Source organism: Galeopterus variegatus, unplaced genomic scaffold (assembly GCF_000696425.1).
Source record: "Galeopterus variegatus unplaced genomic scaffold, G_variegatus-3.0.2 Scaffold7366, whole genome shotgun sequence".
Lineage (NCBI taxonomy): Eukaryota > Metazoa > Chordata > Mammalia > Dermoptera > Cynocephalidae > Galeopterus > Galeopterus variegatus.
The window spans coordinates 32,214-47,670 of record NW_007733477.1 but is presented as its reverse complement, the minus strand read 5'-3'; the positions used below and the strand labels follow the sequence as shown (position 1 = coordinate 47,670).

The 15,457-nt window shown below is 45.7% G+C and overlaps 1 protein-coding gene across 1 annotated transcript in view; it reads right to left on the bottom strand.

Moving 5' to 3' along the window:
- Nucleotides 1-15,457, bottom strand: part of LOC103607368 — a gene marked incomplete at its 5' end in the record, with an annotated part of 48,400 nt that overhangs the window by 1,972 nt on the left and 30,971 nt on the right. Inside the window, 7 exons of the mRNA XM_008591880.1 lie at nucleotides 556-697; nucleotides 1,919-1,995; nucleotides 3,630-3,862; nucleotides 4,605-4,724; nucleotides 11,164-11,337; nucleotides 12,509-12,611; nucleotides 13,545-13,792. Of these exons, the coding sequence (XP_008590102.1) occupies nucleotides 556-697; nucleotides 1,919-1,995; nucleotides 3,630-3,862; nucleotides 4,605-4,724; nucleotides 11,164-11,337; nucleotides 12,509-12,611; nucleotides 13,545-13,792 (1,097 nt within the window). The remainder of the gene's footprint in view (nucleotides 1-555; nucleotides 698-1,918; nucleotides 1,996-3,629; nucleotides 3,863-4,604; nucleotides 4,725-11,163; nucleotides 11,338-12,508; nucleotides 12,612-13,544; nucleotides 13,793-15,457) is intronic.

Below are 15,457 nucleotides of genomic sequence, written 5' to 3'. Positions count from 1 at the left end.
CCCAGAAAAAAAAAAAAAAAAAGTAATTGAGCTCAGCTGTGGCCGTGAAGGGTGAGCGCAGATGTCGGGGGCATGGCTCACTCCAGGGCGGTTTCCTTCATGTCCTTTCTTTACCACACAAGAAAAACTATGGCTTTTTTTAAAAAGTGCCTTTCCCTGGCCTTACCAAACTGCTTCTTTCCCTGGAGTGAAACCTATATTTCTTCCTACCCTTCGACTGGGCCCCGGGGAATGTTTGTGTAATTTTTCACTTTCCACTGACGAGCTTCCAAATCACTTCCAGGTGGGGAACAGGCCTTACTCACCTGGACATGGAAGAGGCCCTCGGACTCATTTATTCTCTCAATAAATATCACTGCACCAGGCCCTGGGGCATCACAGGCCTCCCCAACAGAACTGGACTTCCGGGCCGTGTGGATTCGTGCTGATGTGGTCCCTGCCTTGCTCTAGCACTGGGCCAAAGCCCGAACTTTCAAAATACATCTCTGAAGATCCACGTTGGCGGATGGAAGATCATTAGAAGAGGTGAAAAAGCCTGAATGCATCACAACTGACCTTCCCCTCCTGCTCAGGGAGGCTGTTGTTACAGGTCTGGAGTGGCAGGTGGGGTCCCTGGCGTGGCCTGAAGGCACATCCCGGGTTGGTGGGGACTCTCTGGTTTCAGGTGGAGACCGGTGCTGCCGTGGTGCTCGGGGTCCTTTCCCCAGAATAATTTAAACAAGAGATTAGGAAAAGAAATGAATGCATTTTAGTAAGAAAGCCCATCTATCAAAATCTAAAATTTGTAAGCTTTTAAGAGTCTTCACGGCACTTTCAAAACATTTTTTTTTCCCCTATATAAAGATGACCAGTAAGGGGATCTTAACCCTTGACTTGGTGTCAGCACCACGCTTTCCCAAATGAGCTAACAGGCCATCTCTATATAGGGATCTGAACCCGTGGCCTTGGTGTTATCAGCACCACACTCTCCCAAGTGAGCCACAAGCCAGCCCCTTTCAAAACATTTTTTAAAGAACCCAAGTTATAATACCACAGTTTAGAAAGCTTTGGTAGAAACCTGAGTTATGATCACCTGTACTTACTCCCATGAGGCTGACCCTGACTCCTGTCATCCAAATCTGTATAGGTAGCTCAGGAAGGGTGCGGGGTGGGGCGTGGAGAGTAGAGGGTGGTGCCTCTATCAACTCTGAGCAGAGGGCTCAGGAAGGAGGGGCAGAAACCCTGGACACCACCAGGTGTGGACCAGAGCGGGGCAAGCTATCCTGACTGCTTGAAGGTTGAATCAAAGCCTTTTAATTTCAAGAAGTAACTATTAAAATGTGAAAGTCAAAACCAATATGGAAAGTCCAGTCTCTGGCTGTCAGCAGTGGCCCAGGGAGCCAACGCCTGCCCCACATTGGCTGTGAAGGTTCACACCTGCCCTCCTAGAGACTGGGACAAGGGCTATCAAGCGTCCTGCCTTCCAGGCGGCTCCTCTCCTGTCGGTAAGGCCAGCTGTGCACTCTGCACATGGGCCAGCAGCAGAGAACTTCACTGTTTGAGCCAAAAATAAATAATGATGCTCTAAGAAGAAAACCAGGCAGTATGAAGTTGAACTTCGCCTGCTTCTGGAGAATAAAAAATACTTTATTAAACACTAATTATTAAAGAATGAGCACATTGGCGTTTCTGTACTTCTTGGTCATTGGTGTGCTCCTCTGAACCACTCTCATCCACTGACATCAACTGTGTGAACCTCGGTCTTACTGCACTCATTCCCAGCCAGCCTCTGACAACTGCACTGACTGAATTCATGAACTTTCTCATCATTCTTTATTATATTCCAACTGGACGTGGAAATGACTAGAACATTATTACAAATGCTATGAGTAGAAAGAGAGGTTTGTGAATCACAGCTAATGGGCAGCCAAAGTCCCACCTGGGCGGGGGGCTCTGCCTTGTGCTAGAGTTCCTTTCCGATCTACTTCTTGCCATTTCTTAACCAAAAAGCGTAATCTACAAAAAAAAAGAAGACAAAACACATTTAAAACTATAGCAAAATGGGAGTGAAAGGAGCAATGAAAATCCCAATGAGACCAACAACCAGCATCTGGGGCCTCACTGCCCATGGGGAGTGCAGACCCCACAGCCGGTGTGTCGGCCAGTGTAGACCTAGCAGGCTTGGCACACACGTGGAGAGCTTGCCATGCCCTCCCCGTGCCACAGCCAACACCCTAACAAAGCCCTCCCCATGGCGCTTTCAGCCCAGTGTGGACCACCACTGGCCCCTAGACTCCCAGCACAGCACAGCTCAGGGTTGTCAGACTCCAGTTCAACCCAGTCTGCAACACCAGTGATGGAGCCCCACACTGCTCCCATCTGGTCTTCAAGATGTTCAGCCTTCATCCCATCACTAATGCCCCTTGACAGGCTCAGGACACAGAGACCCTGGCCCTCACGGAGTCAATAGATGGAGAGTGCAAATGGTGTGGGGGGTGACCAGTGTCCAAGGAGGATGGGTGGGGGTCCCAGATGCCCTCAAAGCAAGCCTCACACCAGCAGCCCCCTCCTCCACGGAATGGTGGGACACCATAAGTTTCTTCTAGATGAGAGCCATCAAGGCCCCTCAGAGGCAGCCGCTGCTCTGAGATGCTGCTGCTCTCCTGATGGGAAGATGCTGGAGGCAGGGTATGGAGTTTACCTCCCCCATCTAGCACCTAAAATGCTTCCTGATCAGGACATCCTCCCCACAACACAGCACAGACAGGTGGGTGGACAGATAACAACGGACGGCCTATGGTTGGGAGAGCTCAGAGGTAAGGGCACCAGGTGCCCTAAGGCTTAAGATGGCCTACAACACACTCTAGCAGAGCCCCCGCTGCCCTCTTCTGCCTGGCACACTGGCCCGAACAACTGGATAGGCATGGTGCCTGGTCTCTGAGAGGAACTGGACTCCCTGCCCACTCCCTGTATCCATACTGCAGACGGGCCAGAGCATGGCCATGGGAAGACACCTCTGGGCATCAGGGAGCTGACACAGCTACACAATTCTCAATGGGCAAATGTTTTTAGAAATTCAGCAAATTTTAAAACTATAAAATGAAACGAATTTTCACCACTGTAATTTTTGGGATGATCAAAATTCCCAATAACACCAGGGAGCTGCATTCCTGCTCCAAAAATGACACCCTGTGAAATGCCGGCTGGAGAACCGACAGGGCCCTCCCAAGAGAGACACGAGTGTGGTGGGGGTGGAGCATGCAGAGAACGGGACACTCAGAGATGGGCCCGGGTCAGGCCCCAAGCACATCTCGGGTCAAAGCAAGGACAGAGAGGCCTCCCCTGCCCTACAGCTGGGGCTCCCCCGGGTCTCACAGCCATGCCCACAGGCACAAGACCAGCCCACCACCCTCAGTGAACAATGTTCCTCTATGCGCCTAGCTCCTCTCGTGTAACATAGTCCTGACTAAAATACAGAAAAACTGAATTTACAACATGGAATGCAGTTTTAAACCTCGTTAGATGTATCTGTTGGCATAATCAATCTTGGCATGAAGCCTGTTATGGGGCAAGGTGTTCCTCTGTAATAAGAAGGCATCCTGAAATCTTACAACAGAGGCAGTCACACCTACAGGTTGTAGGGTGCTTACCTTAGTGTGGCAATGACCACCCTGACAGCTGTGCGGAACCTGGTGAAAGGACGAGATGTGCTGATTTTCTTGTCTGCCTTGGAAGGAAATACCCCCAAATGGGCTATCATGGAGAGTGTTTCTTGTTCAGAATCCTGGAATCCACCAATTAACAGTAAAAGATACTTCTTTTGATAAATCAGAGCTTTTCTAAAGCTCTCTGCTCTTAAATAATGCAGGTACAATTTTTCCATCTAAAAGAAAAAAGAAAAACAGTAAAAAATCTCAGGAACCAAAGCATTTTCCTGACAAACCCATACAGCATGTTTGCACCAATGCTCTTCACAAAGAACCAGACTGTCTTTCCCTTAGCAAACTACCACAGAAGTCAGACTTGTACAACGTCCACAGCCAGAAGCAACTTGTTATCGAAAGATGGGTCTGTGCTTATCAGACAAGATCCAGAATCATCAGCTGAGCCCCAATGAAGGCTCCTTGAATTTAATCAACTCTCATCATGGGTTCTACGGACATCATGGGGGGTGGAAGAGCTGTGTGAAACCAGAAACCTACACAGAACTTGGTGTCCAATTTCTGATAAGCATTTTTTGCATGAGAGAGGGTCGATGGCATGCCACACTGTCAAAACCATCTCTAGCAAATCACTGGTCCAAGATTTCTTCAGGCTGCTGCTGCAGAGCACTATGTGCTCCACCCCTAACTTGTGAGCACAGAAGCTCTATGTCTGCACAACCAGAGCAAGTTTCAAATCAAAATTTTTCTTTTTAATTTCCTTTCCTCACTGTGACTTGACTGCTAAAAGCAGCGTGTCCTCCCGCTATAACAGGCAAGCATTTGGCACTCGTGTCGGCAGCTATGCCCAGCAAACAAGAACCTTGTGGTCATGAAAATGCTTTTGCCTGCAGTTAGCAAACCCAAAATTTAAAAGCGGCAGCGACACTCTGTAGCCTGTGCTGCTCATGGGCTCAGTCTTACTTTGACATTGCAGGTGTTTGCTTCCTCGTTCGCAGCTGGCGTGGGCAGGCTTGGGTCTGAGTGTTGTGATGAATTCTGCAAAACTGGCCGGTCTTGCTTCCGTGCAGACCTGTCCAAACTCTGCAACAAACCACAGCCAGCAGTGTCTATAGAGCTGCTCTCAAGTGACAGCATCTTGGGAAGAATGACTGCAAGCAGGGCAAGGCAGAACATGACCATTCCCCACCACACCCACACCCCCACCCCCCAGGGAGAAGGTCGTGCTCGCACACCTCGCATCTTCCATGGCTGCTCCAGAGACTTCTGCAGGTGAAGGCCCACCACAGGTGGGAGGGGTCCAGAGTGCACATTAGGCTGGGGACCCAGTGGGGGCAGCGCTAACTGCACGGATGCGCACCACACCCGTGTCCCTCTTCACCTGCAGTGTCTTTTCAGTGGTACCCAAGCTGTTACATAATGTTATCAGTGAGATAATTAAGACTATGGGGAATTATTACATGCCATGTACTGAGGTATGATTGTACAAAAGGTACATTTCAATAAAAACAAACACCAAATACTTGTAAAATAAGCTTTCAAACTCAAAGCTTTAAGCCTTAAGTGTTCTCACACAAATGCCAACCAGTGGCAAATGCAAAGACCTATTAAATCACACAGGTAAGAACATCAGTGAGGGCCTCACACAGGGCCACTCAGGCCAAGGGTGGGCAATGTCCCACCATGTGGGCAGGGCCGTACATACAGCAGTTTGAAATGGGAATCAAAGGAGACAGGTCATTCCAACCTACAATGCCAGAGGGAGCACCCAAGGAGGGGGGTGCCTGCGGAGCGGCCCTCACATAACCGCCCTGACAGGGCAGAAGGAAAAGACTATTCTGAAACACAGCTTGGGTTGTTTCCACAAAGAACACAAGTGACCTCGGATTTACAGGAGGAAGTACTCCACCAGCCCACCTTCAGTCTACTCATTAAAAACATTATTTCCTGGTTTCTTCGTTAACATTCATATAAAGGACAAAAAATGTTCTACCAGTGACTATGGTTTACAGTCCACATAGGCCCAACAGGATCACCTAAACAGAGAACCTCAAAACACTTCCTGAGTGAGCTCCAGGGAAGCAGGCGGGCTCGGAACTGAGGCCCACAGTGACTCTCTAAGGAGCCCTTGTAAAAATTCACACCCAAAACCATTCATTAGTCATGGGGTCTGCTTGGTGGCTGAACCCCGTGTCACGAGTACAGTGTTCCCTTTACCTTTACCTGATATCAGAGCTTCAAAATAGACAAAGTAAAACTGGACAGGACTGAGGGAAAAAACAGACAAAGCCACAATTTCATTAGTAACTGACACAACAGGCAGAGACTCAGTAAGGTCACAAGAGACCTGAACTCCACCACCAACCATCTGGACCTGGCTGATGGTATGAACACCCCACTCCATGTGTTCCACGTGTCCACAGAACAGTCACCAGGAAAGATCAAATGCGGGGCCAGAGAACAAGCCTTGTTAAACTTAAAGAAACTAAAATTATCCAAAGTATGTTCTCTGACAAAAGCAGACTTAAACCAGAAAGCAAAAGCAAGTAGATATCCGGAAAATACTCAGATGTTTGGAAATTAAACAATATTCTAGTAAATAATCCATGGGTTAAAAAGGAAGTCCAAGAGAAATAAAATATTTTGAAGTAAATTAAAATAACAACATATCAGAATATGTGGGATGCGTCTTGAGCAGTGCCTAAAGGGAAATATTTAGCATTAAATGCTTAGTGACAAAGGAAAAGCCTCAACTTAATCATTTAAGCTTCTGTCTTAAGAAACTACAAAAGACTATACTAAACCCAAAGCAAGCAGAGTGAAGGAAATAATAAAAATAAGAGTACTGTCAATAAAATTGAAAACAGAAAATCTATAGAGAATTTCAATGAAACTGAAAGCTAGTTCTTAGGGGGAAAAAATCAAAATTTATAAAACTCTAGCCAGATTGACCAAAAAAAAAGGCCACAAATCACCAACATTAGTTACTGTGATATAATAAGAAATATATATATTGGTCTCTCCCCCAGTTCCTGATACAGAACTCCTAAGACCTTCCTAATTTCTAGGTGATAAGTGCATTTGACACAGAATTCCTAAATCCCTTAGAATTTCCTGGGTGACAGGAGCCTCTTCTGTTCTAATGAGGTGACTCCTGGTGGACTCCTGGATATCCTCAGGGTGGGGGCTGGTGGCCAGGGGGACCAACCCTGTGATTAGAGGGTTGGAATTTTCACCCCCCACCTCTGGGGAAGGGAGAGAGGATGAAGGTTGAGTTGATCTCCAATGGCCAATGATGTAATCAACCATGCCTACATAATGAAGCCTCTGCAAAAATCCAAAAGGACAGGGTTTGGGGAATTTCTGAGTTGCTGAATATGTGGAGGTGCCCGGAGCACACCCCTTCCCCATACCTTGCCCTACTCGTGTCTTTGTCTGGCTGTTATTCTGTGTCCTTTGTATTATGCTTTACAATAAATAGATAAACAGGTGTTTCTGAGTTCCATGAGCTATCTTAGCAAATTAATCAAACCTGAGAAGGGAACTGTGGAAACCATGAAGGACAGCCAGTTGGTCAGAAGCACTGGTCACAACCTGGGATCTAAGGTTGGCAGCTGAAGTGTGGGCACTCATGTGGGACTGAGCCCTTACCTTGTGGGATCTCATACTTTCTCTACGTAGATAGTGTCAGAACTGAGTTAACTTGTAGGACACCCAGTTGGTGTCCACTGCAGAACTGCTTGTTGGTGGGAAGAAATCTCCATGCATTTTGGTGACCAAAAGTGCAGTACAGTGTGGTGTGTGAGAGAGCAGGAAAAACATTTGGTTGTTTTTCCCCTCATCTATTACCAGAACAAAAGATGGGGCATCACTACTGACCCAACAGACATAAAAGTACATTTAGGAAACACTCTGTTCAGCCCTCTGCACATAAATTCCACAACTAAGATAAAATGAATTAATTCCTTAAAGGACACAAAGTACTAAAACTTACCCAAGAAGAAAAAAGGAACCTGAATTGTCCTGTATCTAATAAAAAACATCAAATCTGTCATTAAAAACTTTCCAAAAAAGAGAACACCTGGCCCAGATGCTTTTGCTGGTGAATTTTTACATGAAAGAAATAACATCACCTCTACATAATCTCTTCTAGAAAACAAAATAAAAGGGAACATGTCCCAACTCATTTTTTGAGGCCAAAACCAGATAAAGACAATACAAGAAAAGAAAACTTTAGATCAACATCCCTCATGAACTCTGTTACAAAGTACTCAGCAAACTATTAATAGATCAAATACGGCAGTGTATAAAAACGATAATATAGGGGCCAGCCCGGTGGCGCACTGCTACAGTGCGCTGCTTGGGGGCGCGGCGGCGCTCCCGCCGAGGGTTCGGATCCCACATACAGACTGGTTCCCGCTCACTGGCTGAGCGAGGTGCGGGTGCGACACCGAGGGTTGCGATCCCGTTGCTGGTCCCGGTCCGGTACGGGCGCGACACTGAGGGTTGCGATCCGTTGCCGGACATGAAAAAAAAAAAAACAAAAAAAAAACCCGATAATATATCATGACTGACAGGGTTTTTTCCTGGGACTTGTAGAGTCAAGCCTCAACCTATCCCTCAGGCCATAAACAGAAATTCAATTAAAATGGGTCACAGACTTAAATGCAAAAAGTAAAACTATAAAACTCTTGGCATGATCTGCAAAAGAAAAGAGGATCGATGTCACCGAGATGCTGGAACAGAGGATCCTGGCGTCACTTCCCCCACAACTGATCAGCTTACGACTATTTAAACATAAAAACTGCCATCCTATAATCACTGGAACTTGGGATCGATGTCACCGAGATGCTGGAACAGAGGATCCTGGCGTCACTTCCCCCACAACTGATCAACTTACGACTATTTAAACATAAAAACTGCCATCCTATAATCACTGGAACTTGGGGAAGTGGAATAGAGACCCACTGAGTCCATGAAGGTGCAGAAAGCTGTGGCAAGGAGGAGGAATTATTCCACCCAGACCCAGCTCCAGCCACTCACAGAGCAGCTGCCTAAAGACAGCAAAGCCACAGCAGCACCCTTTGCATGAAGCTGCTTGGAATCTGCAGGAGAGAAGGGTGCCATAAACACTGGCCAAAGAAAATCACTTCAGCATGTACCATCCCATCCCATTTCCTACACCAGGAAAGCTGCTGGTGAGCTTCCCCAGTGCCTGCATAGGACGGGAGAACAGAATCACCAGGATATCAGGGAATCTTTGTGGGGGACTTGTGCAGGGCCTGCCCCACAGGAAATGTCTGCAGTGCTGGGGGGTGGAGGTGGGGGACTGATCCACCAGGGGAGCATGGGGGAGCAGAATGGGCAACTGATCTGCCTTCCAATTGGCACAGGTGCCACATGGTGGAGACTGGTCAGTGTGATGGAACTGTAAGGGGCATGGTTTGCAGGAAAGACTCAGTCCCAGAATTTCCACAGCCCAGTGGCATTTTGTAGTAACCCCAAATGACCTGGAATAACCTAAATGTCCTAAACAGCCAACATTTAAAATCAGAAACAACAGCAAGACAGCAATTTAGCTCAGGCAGAGTTCAAGTTCCAGTCCCAAGTTCAAATTCAGGAAATTTCCCCCAATCCAGGAATTAACCACAGAATAGGAAATTGGTTCCAGGGCAGTTTTTAAGTAGTGGTGGTTGCTATTAATCTACCACAGCATGGGGAAAAAACCACAGACCAATGATAAAGTTCTGATTTTGAACATTAAAGGTCTAATACCACCAACAAGCACTTATAAAACATGGAAGAGGTGGCTGTCTCCTCAAACACACAGGCATCAATGCAAAAACACAAAGATCAAGAAAGAACAGAGAAACATAACACCACCAAAGGAAACCACAGTGTCAGAAATGAACCCAGAAGCAAAGCAGATTCATGAAATGTCTGACACAGAATTAAGAATAATCCTCTTAAAGATGTTCAGGGAGTCACAAGAAAAATACAGATAGGAAATTATAAAATATTTGGAAAATAATCAAGGACAGAACAAGAAACTTGACAAAGAAATAGAATCTATTTTAAAAAAGCAAATAGAAATTCTAAAAATAAAGAATATGTTGTCTGAACTGAAAAACTCAATAGAAAGCTCTAACAGCAGACTTGATCAAACAGAGGAAAGAATCAGTGAGCTCAAAGAAAGAACACAGAAATTATTCAGAGGAACATAAAGAAAAAAATGAAACAGAACTGCAGCAATTATGAGACTCCTTCAAGCAATCTCTACATAATCTTTACATAATTGGTATACCCAAAGGAGAAGATAAAGAAATTTAGAAAGCATATTTAAGGAAGTAATGGCTGAAATTTTCCCAAATATGGAGAAAGATGACAGCCTCTAGGTACAGGAAGTTCAGAGGTCACCAATCAAATTCGATTCAAAGAGGAATGCCTCAAGGCACATCATAATCAAATTATCAAAAACCAAAGACAAAGAGAGAATACTGAAAGCAGCAAGAGGAAAGAAACACATAACATTCAATGGATCCCCAATAAGGCTCTCAATAGATTTCTCAGTAGACACCCTAGGGCCATGAGAGTATGGGAGAATATATTCAGAGTACTGAAGGAAAAAGACTGTCAACAAGTCACATGACATTCAGGGAAGGAGCCCAGGTCAGTGCCTGGCAGCCAGAGTGGGCAGGAGATGATGGCAGTTCTTTTGGGGGGTTGGCATCATTCTGTATTGTCAATGGTGGTTGTTATGCAGGTTACAAGAATCTATGCATGTGTAAAACTTGTGTGACATTACAACAAAAAAGAGCAAATTTTACTGTATATAAGTTAAAAAGTAATTTTTAAAAAGTTCTCATTGTAAAAAACTAAAGCAAATTAAAAACAGAAAAATAAATATGAAAGAAGAAAATTAGGCATTCCAGGGGCCAGCCCATGGCTCACCTGGGAGAGTGCGGTGCTGATAACACCAAGGCCATGGGTTCGGATCCCATATAGGGATGGCCGGTTTGCTCATGGGTGAGCATGGTGCTGACAACACCAAGTCAAGGGTTAAGATCCCCTTACCGGTCATCTTTAAAAAAAAAAAAAAGAAAGAAAATCAGGCATTCCAGACAAAAATCTATCAAACTACATTAGGAAAATTGTAAAACATTTTAATTAAGAGCCAAATAAAACTCTAATTTGGTCAGATTATTATGTTTTTAATCAAAATTTCCTTTTATGAACATGTAGCAAACATCATGTAGTGGTCAGGATCATGGTGACACAGTGTGCACACATGTGTGCATGTCTGTGAATAAAGTGGAAAATACACTAAGATGTCAAATAAAACATTTTGGAACACTGAGCAAGACTTCAAACAAGAGAGCATAGAGCCCACAGTGGTTAAGTAGGAAAAACTGATGCGCATGTGCCACATCGGTTGAGAAAAGCTAGTCTAGATCATCGTGGCTTCAGGCTGGTGGGCAGGTGCCTGAATCACACATATTAAAAAGAAAGTGCAGACACTTACGCTCAGGGTGCAGCCCTTCTGCAGATGATGCTTCAGGGTCTTCTCGAGCTTGGACAATGCCCTGCACAGCTCTGCTTTCTCTCGGGTCACTGTGCTGACAGCTTTTGTAAGAGAATCATTGTCTTTCAGCAAGACATCCACAAGCTGGATTTGTAGTTCTGCTGCCATTTTTTTCTTGAAAAGGAGAAGACAAAAACTAATTTACAATAATTTTTTTGTTGAAAGGCATGCACATTATTCATGCTTTTCATTGTTGCTGATTATTTTCAAGGATTATAATTTTAAATGTGCTTGGGGTTCACTGGGAAGCTATGGGCTGAGCAAAGCCTGGGACCGGAAATGATAAAAGTCATCAAATCAATTCTCTACAAAACAGACTGCACAAAACTGAACTGCATGAATAATGTAGGCCTGTCACAAAATGAAACCCTTTTGTGGTGGTTCTAATAGTACCATACACAGACTGCACCTGAAGAGGTGCCCAGGAAGTATCGTTTCCTCACCCTGAGGGTCAAATGTGTAAGTCCCTTAAGGCAGATTCATTTCCACAATCAGTCTACAGAGGGTGTGGGACACTAAAATGGTCACCAGCACCCAACACAAGGGGGACAGGATGTGCCACACCAACTGATGATGCTCAGCGAGTGAGGTTGGGGGTAAGCAGGATCAAAGGCTGATCAGTACAACTCTCCTGCTGCTGAACATTCATGTTGCTTCCACATAAATGCTATGATTTCACAAACGTCAGAATATTTATCAGGAATTTATATCAGCAGCCAAGATTTCTAACACCCCTCAGAGGCAGCTAATAGGGAGCTCAGAATTTCCACAGAGAACTTGGGTTTTCATTTCCAGCTAAGGCTCTCAACACAAACACGCAAGCAGGCTGGGCTGAGGCAAACACTCAGCAGTTTCTCAGGAAGCTTGCAGAACTTCAGGCACATCTGCCCTCACAGCAGAGCAGAACCCACAGACTCTCCAGACCAGCAGCATCCCCTGCATACATCCAGGATGTGCAGTGAGTGACACGTGAGAGGGGGGAGTCTAGAAAGTCACACAACACTTGTGCACAGCACACCCAAACCCCTAAAAACAACACAACATGCGCCAAGACATGGAGGCCATCTATCACCGCATAGCACCTTCGTGGTCAGCCAGACAGCAAAGTTGAAGTCGAAGATAGTGAGGGAGGGAGGAACAACTGTCCAACAATAAAGGAAGAAACCACAAGGCTGCCAAGACATCCTCTGCAGGAGAGGCGGCATGTGTCACGTATTCAGCCTCAGCTCCCTCTGTCAGGGCAGGAGGAGCACAGGGTGGGGCATGGAGGAGCTCCATAGCTAACCTGGGAGGAGGTGGACGTGCTCAGTTCAGACTTCAGTTCCTCTAACGTACGCAATAAAGATGTCACTGCTTTCTCATTGGATGATGTCCAATCACTAATTGTCCTATAAAGACAAACAGGCATTTAAAAGGTTCATATGTATCCCAAATGACCATCATCCAAACCTATTCAAGAACTCCCTGCTGAACAGAGACAGGGAAAATGGGTTTATGCAGCATCTCCTCAGAGAGAGACTAAGAGTGACACCACCACGGGGTCCCTGTGTGGGTTTATCTGTGCATGTTTGTGAATCACTTCATTGAGCTACGAGGCGGAGCAGCCTCAAAGTGGGAAGCAGCGCCTGCAGGTGGACACTTCCGTGAACCTCAAAAACCTCCAGCCACTAGACAGTGAGCACAAGGAGGCACAACGACACACACGTCACCACACACTGCGGCTTTCTGCTGGAATTCCATGTCAATCATTAAAAATCCTGTCCTGAATGAAACTATGCTTAGAAATCATGCTGCTCTATAAATTAAATCCAAGAGCACACAAGAGAACTATATTAGCTGAATTTCTGTATGTAGGGAAAATGGCAAATATTAATTTTTCTGTTCATATAAAACATCATGGTCTTGACTTCTTAATGGTATAACCCTACATCCCAGGTATGTGGTGACAGCCTCAGAGGCTCAGTGTGACACAGACACCAGGCAGCACCCTAACGTTGATGGGCAGGGCAGGGTGGGACGACTGGTTGGGGGAGGTGTCCAGGCCCCAAACCCTCTGGGTGGCGAAGCACTGTGAAGGAGTGTGGAGAACCAAACTAAAAGAAACTTGGAAACCCCAGGTCAGATGTATTTGATTCACAAGATTTTTTTCCTCTAATATTAGAATGTAAAAAATATGATTTTGTTTGTATTTTTCAGGAGAGTCTTGCATGGGGAAAGAAATAGGGTGTGAGTTCATTAACAATGGCCCTTCAGCATTTTTCTTAACATAAGGGCATTTGACTGCACAGTGCTAGTTAGTTCCAGGCAACGTGCACCCTCACCTGTCCACAGTCTGGTTAATAAAGCAGGTTAGGAGCCTGGCAGCACACAGCAGCTGCTGCCTTATCCTCTCCAGTTCCTGCTGCTGTTCCCGGAGACAGTCCAAGCCCAAGCTGCAGGCCCTGTGGGGAGAGCCCAGGTGGGGGCCATTGCCGCAAAGCGCCTGCTCTTTTGACTCCAGCTCTCTCACCGTCTGCTGAAGCTGCTTGATCTTGTGCTCATCACGCTGACGTTGTAATTGTAATTCCCGCTGTTCACAATGGCAAAAACAGAAAAGACCTTCCTGTGAGTGTTCCAAAAGCAAAGCCATCCAGCAAAAGAAAATGCAGCAGTGCACAGGGCAGGCAGGCCCCTCATGGACCAGAGCCAGAACCCTCAGGCAGGCAGCCTCTGCTCTGCACATAGGACTTCCACCGGGATCCCTTGAACTAGTTCACCCAACATCCTCCACACTGTGGTGTTCCAGGTGCAACACAGACTCAGAGGAGCCTCCAACTCAGAGAAGGCTGAACCGCACTCCAGAATTTCAGTGGTGAACATCTCTGTATTTTGAGACCTGTTAGGCTTTCACCAGGTCCAAGGTAGGCAGGCACACAGGGGCAGAAGGAGAGGGACCTGCAGTGCTGAAGCAAACGGTCCCCAGCTCCACTCACACGGGCACATGCCCACACACAAACACACGCACAGTCAGGCACACACACATGTGCTGGTGAACACACATGCATGTGCACATGTGTATGAACTGCAGGGAAGCCCTGCAGAACCTGAGTGCAGGCTGGGGTCTGAGCTTGGGTTACTGGACAGCCCCTTGGTGTCTATGCTGACCTTACTGAGCACCAACTCTCTGAGCTGTGGAGAAGTGGTCCACAGTGCTGAACCCCCCGCCCAGGCCCAACTCTCCATAGGGCAGGAGACAGAGTCAGTCACTGGACAGGGGTGAGGAGGGATGAGGCAGCTTCAGAAAGGGCACCTGTGGATTCCCAGTGGCACTCCTCATGGAAAACAAAGGTGGAACAGGTAGACGAGGCTCCCCATGTCGGGGAGAGAACACCAAGAACTGAGCCTGAGGCTCACGAGGGAAGCTTCAGAGAAATCACCCAGCTCCATGGCCCCCACACAGCCAGATCCACGCCATGGTACACACACCTACTCACAGGTGACCAGGAGTGCGGTTCACAGCTTCCTAACATCTCACTTATGCATGAGCCTCATAGGCGAACAGAGATTATTATTTCACCTATTTTTCAGATGAAGAAAGTAAGACACGGAGGAACTGACGAGTTTACATTGTTCAAAAAAGATGAAGTTGGCCCTGAAATGGCTATCTTGGGAGGCTCTAGTAGATACGGCTAGGGAAGGATTCTGTAATCCAGATCAAATTAGCCATCTACAGTAGAAATAACTCCAAAAGGGTTACATCACTTAAAAACACATATCAAGGTGCATCGTGAAGAACAGTTATTAATTTAACTTAGAAAACTTTTTCTTTGTATTTATTTTTTAAGCAATCATGTTACCACCAATTTTTATAATTAAAAAAAAGAAAATTAAATGAAAACAAGAGACAGAAAACAGACTAGTGGTTGCCAGGGCTAAGGGGGGAGATGGTGAGTGATTATTTAATGACTATGGGATTCCTTTTTGGGGTGATGAAAATATTCTAAAATTGGTTGTAGAAATAGTTGCATAATTCTTTAAGTATACTTAAAAACACTAAACTGGGCAATTTAAATAAGTGAATTCAATGGTATGTAAATTATATCTCATAAAGCTGTTAAAAAATATTAATCACACCTCTGATATGAACTTACAAAACTAATATTACAACCTTTTGAAATCTTGTAACATTTAGAAACCTAGAGTTTAGGTCTTAGAAATAGATGTTCATTTCTTAACTATTTCGTGGCAGACTAAT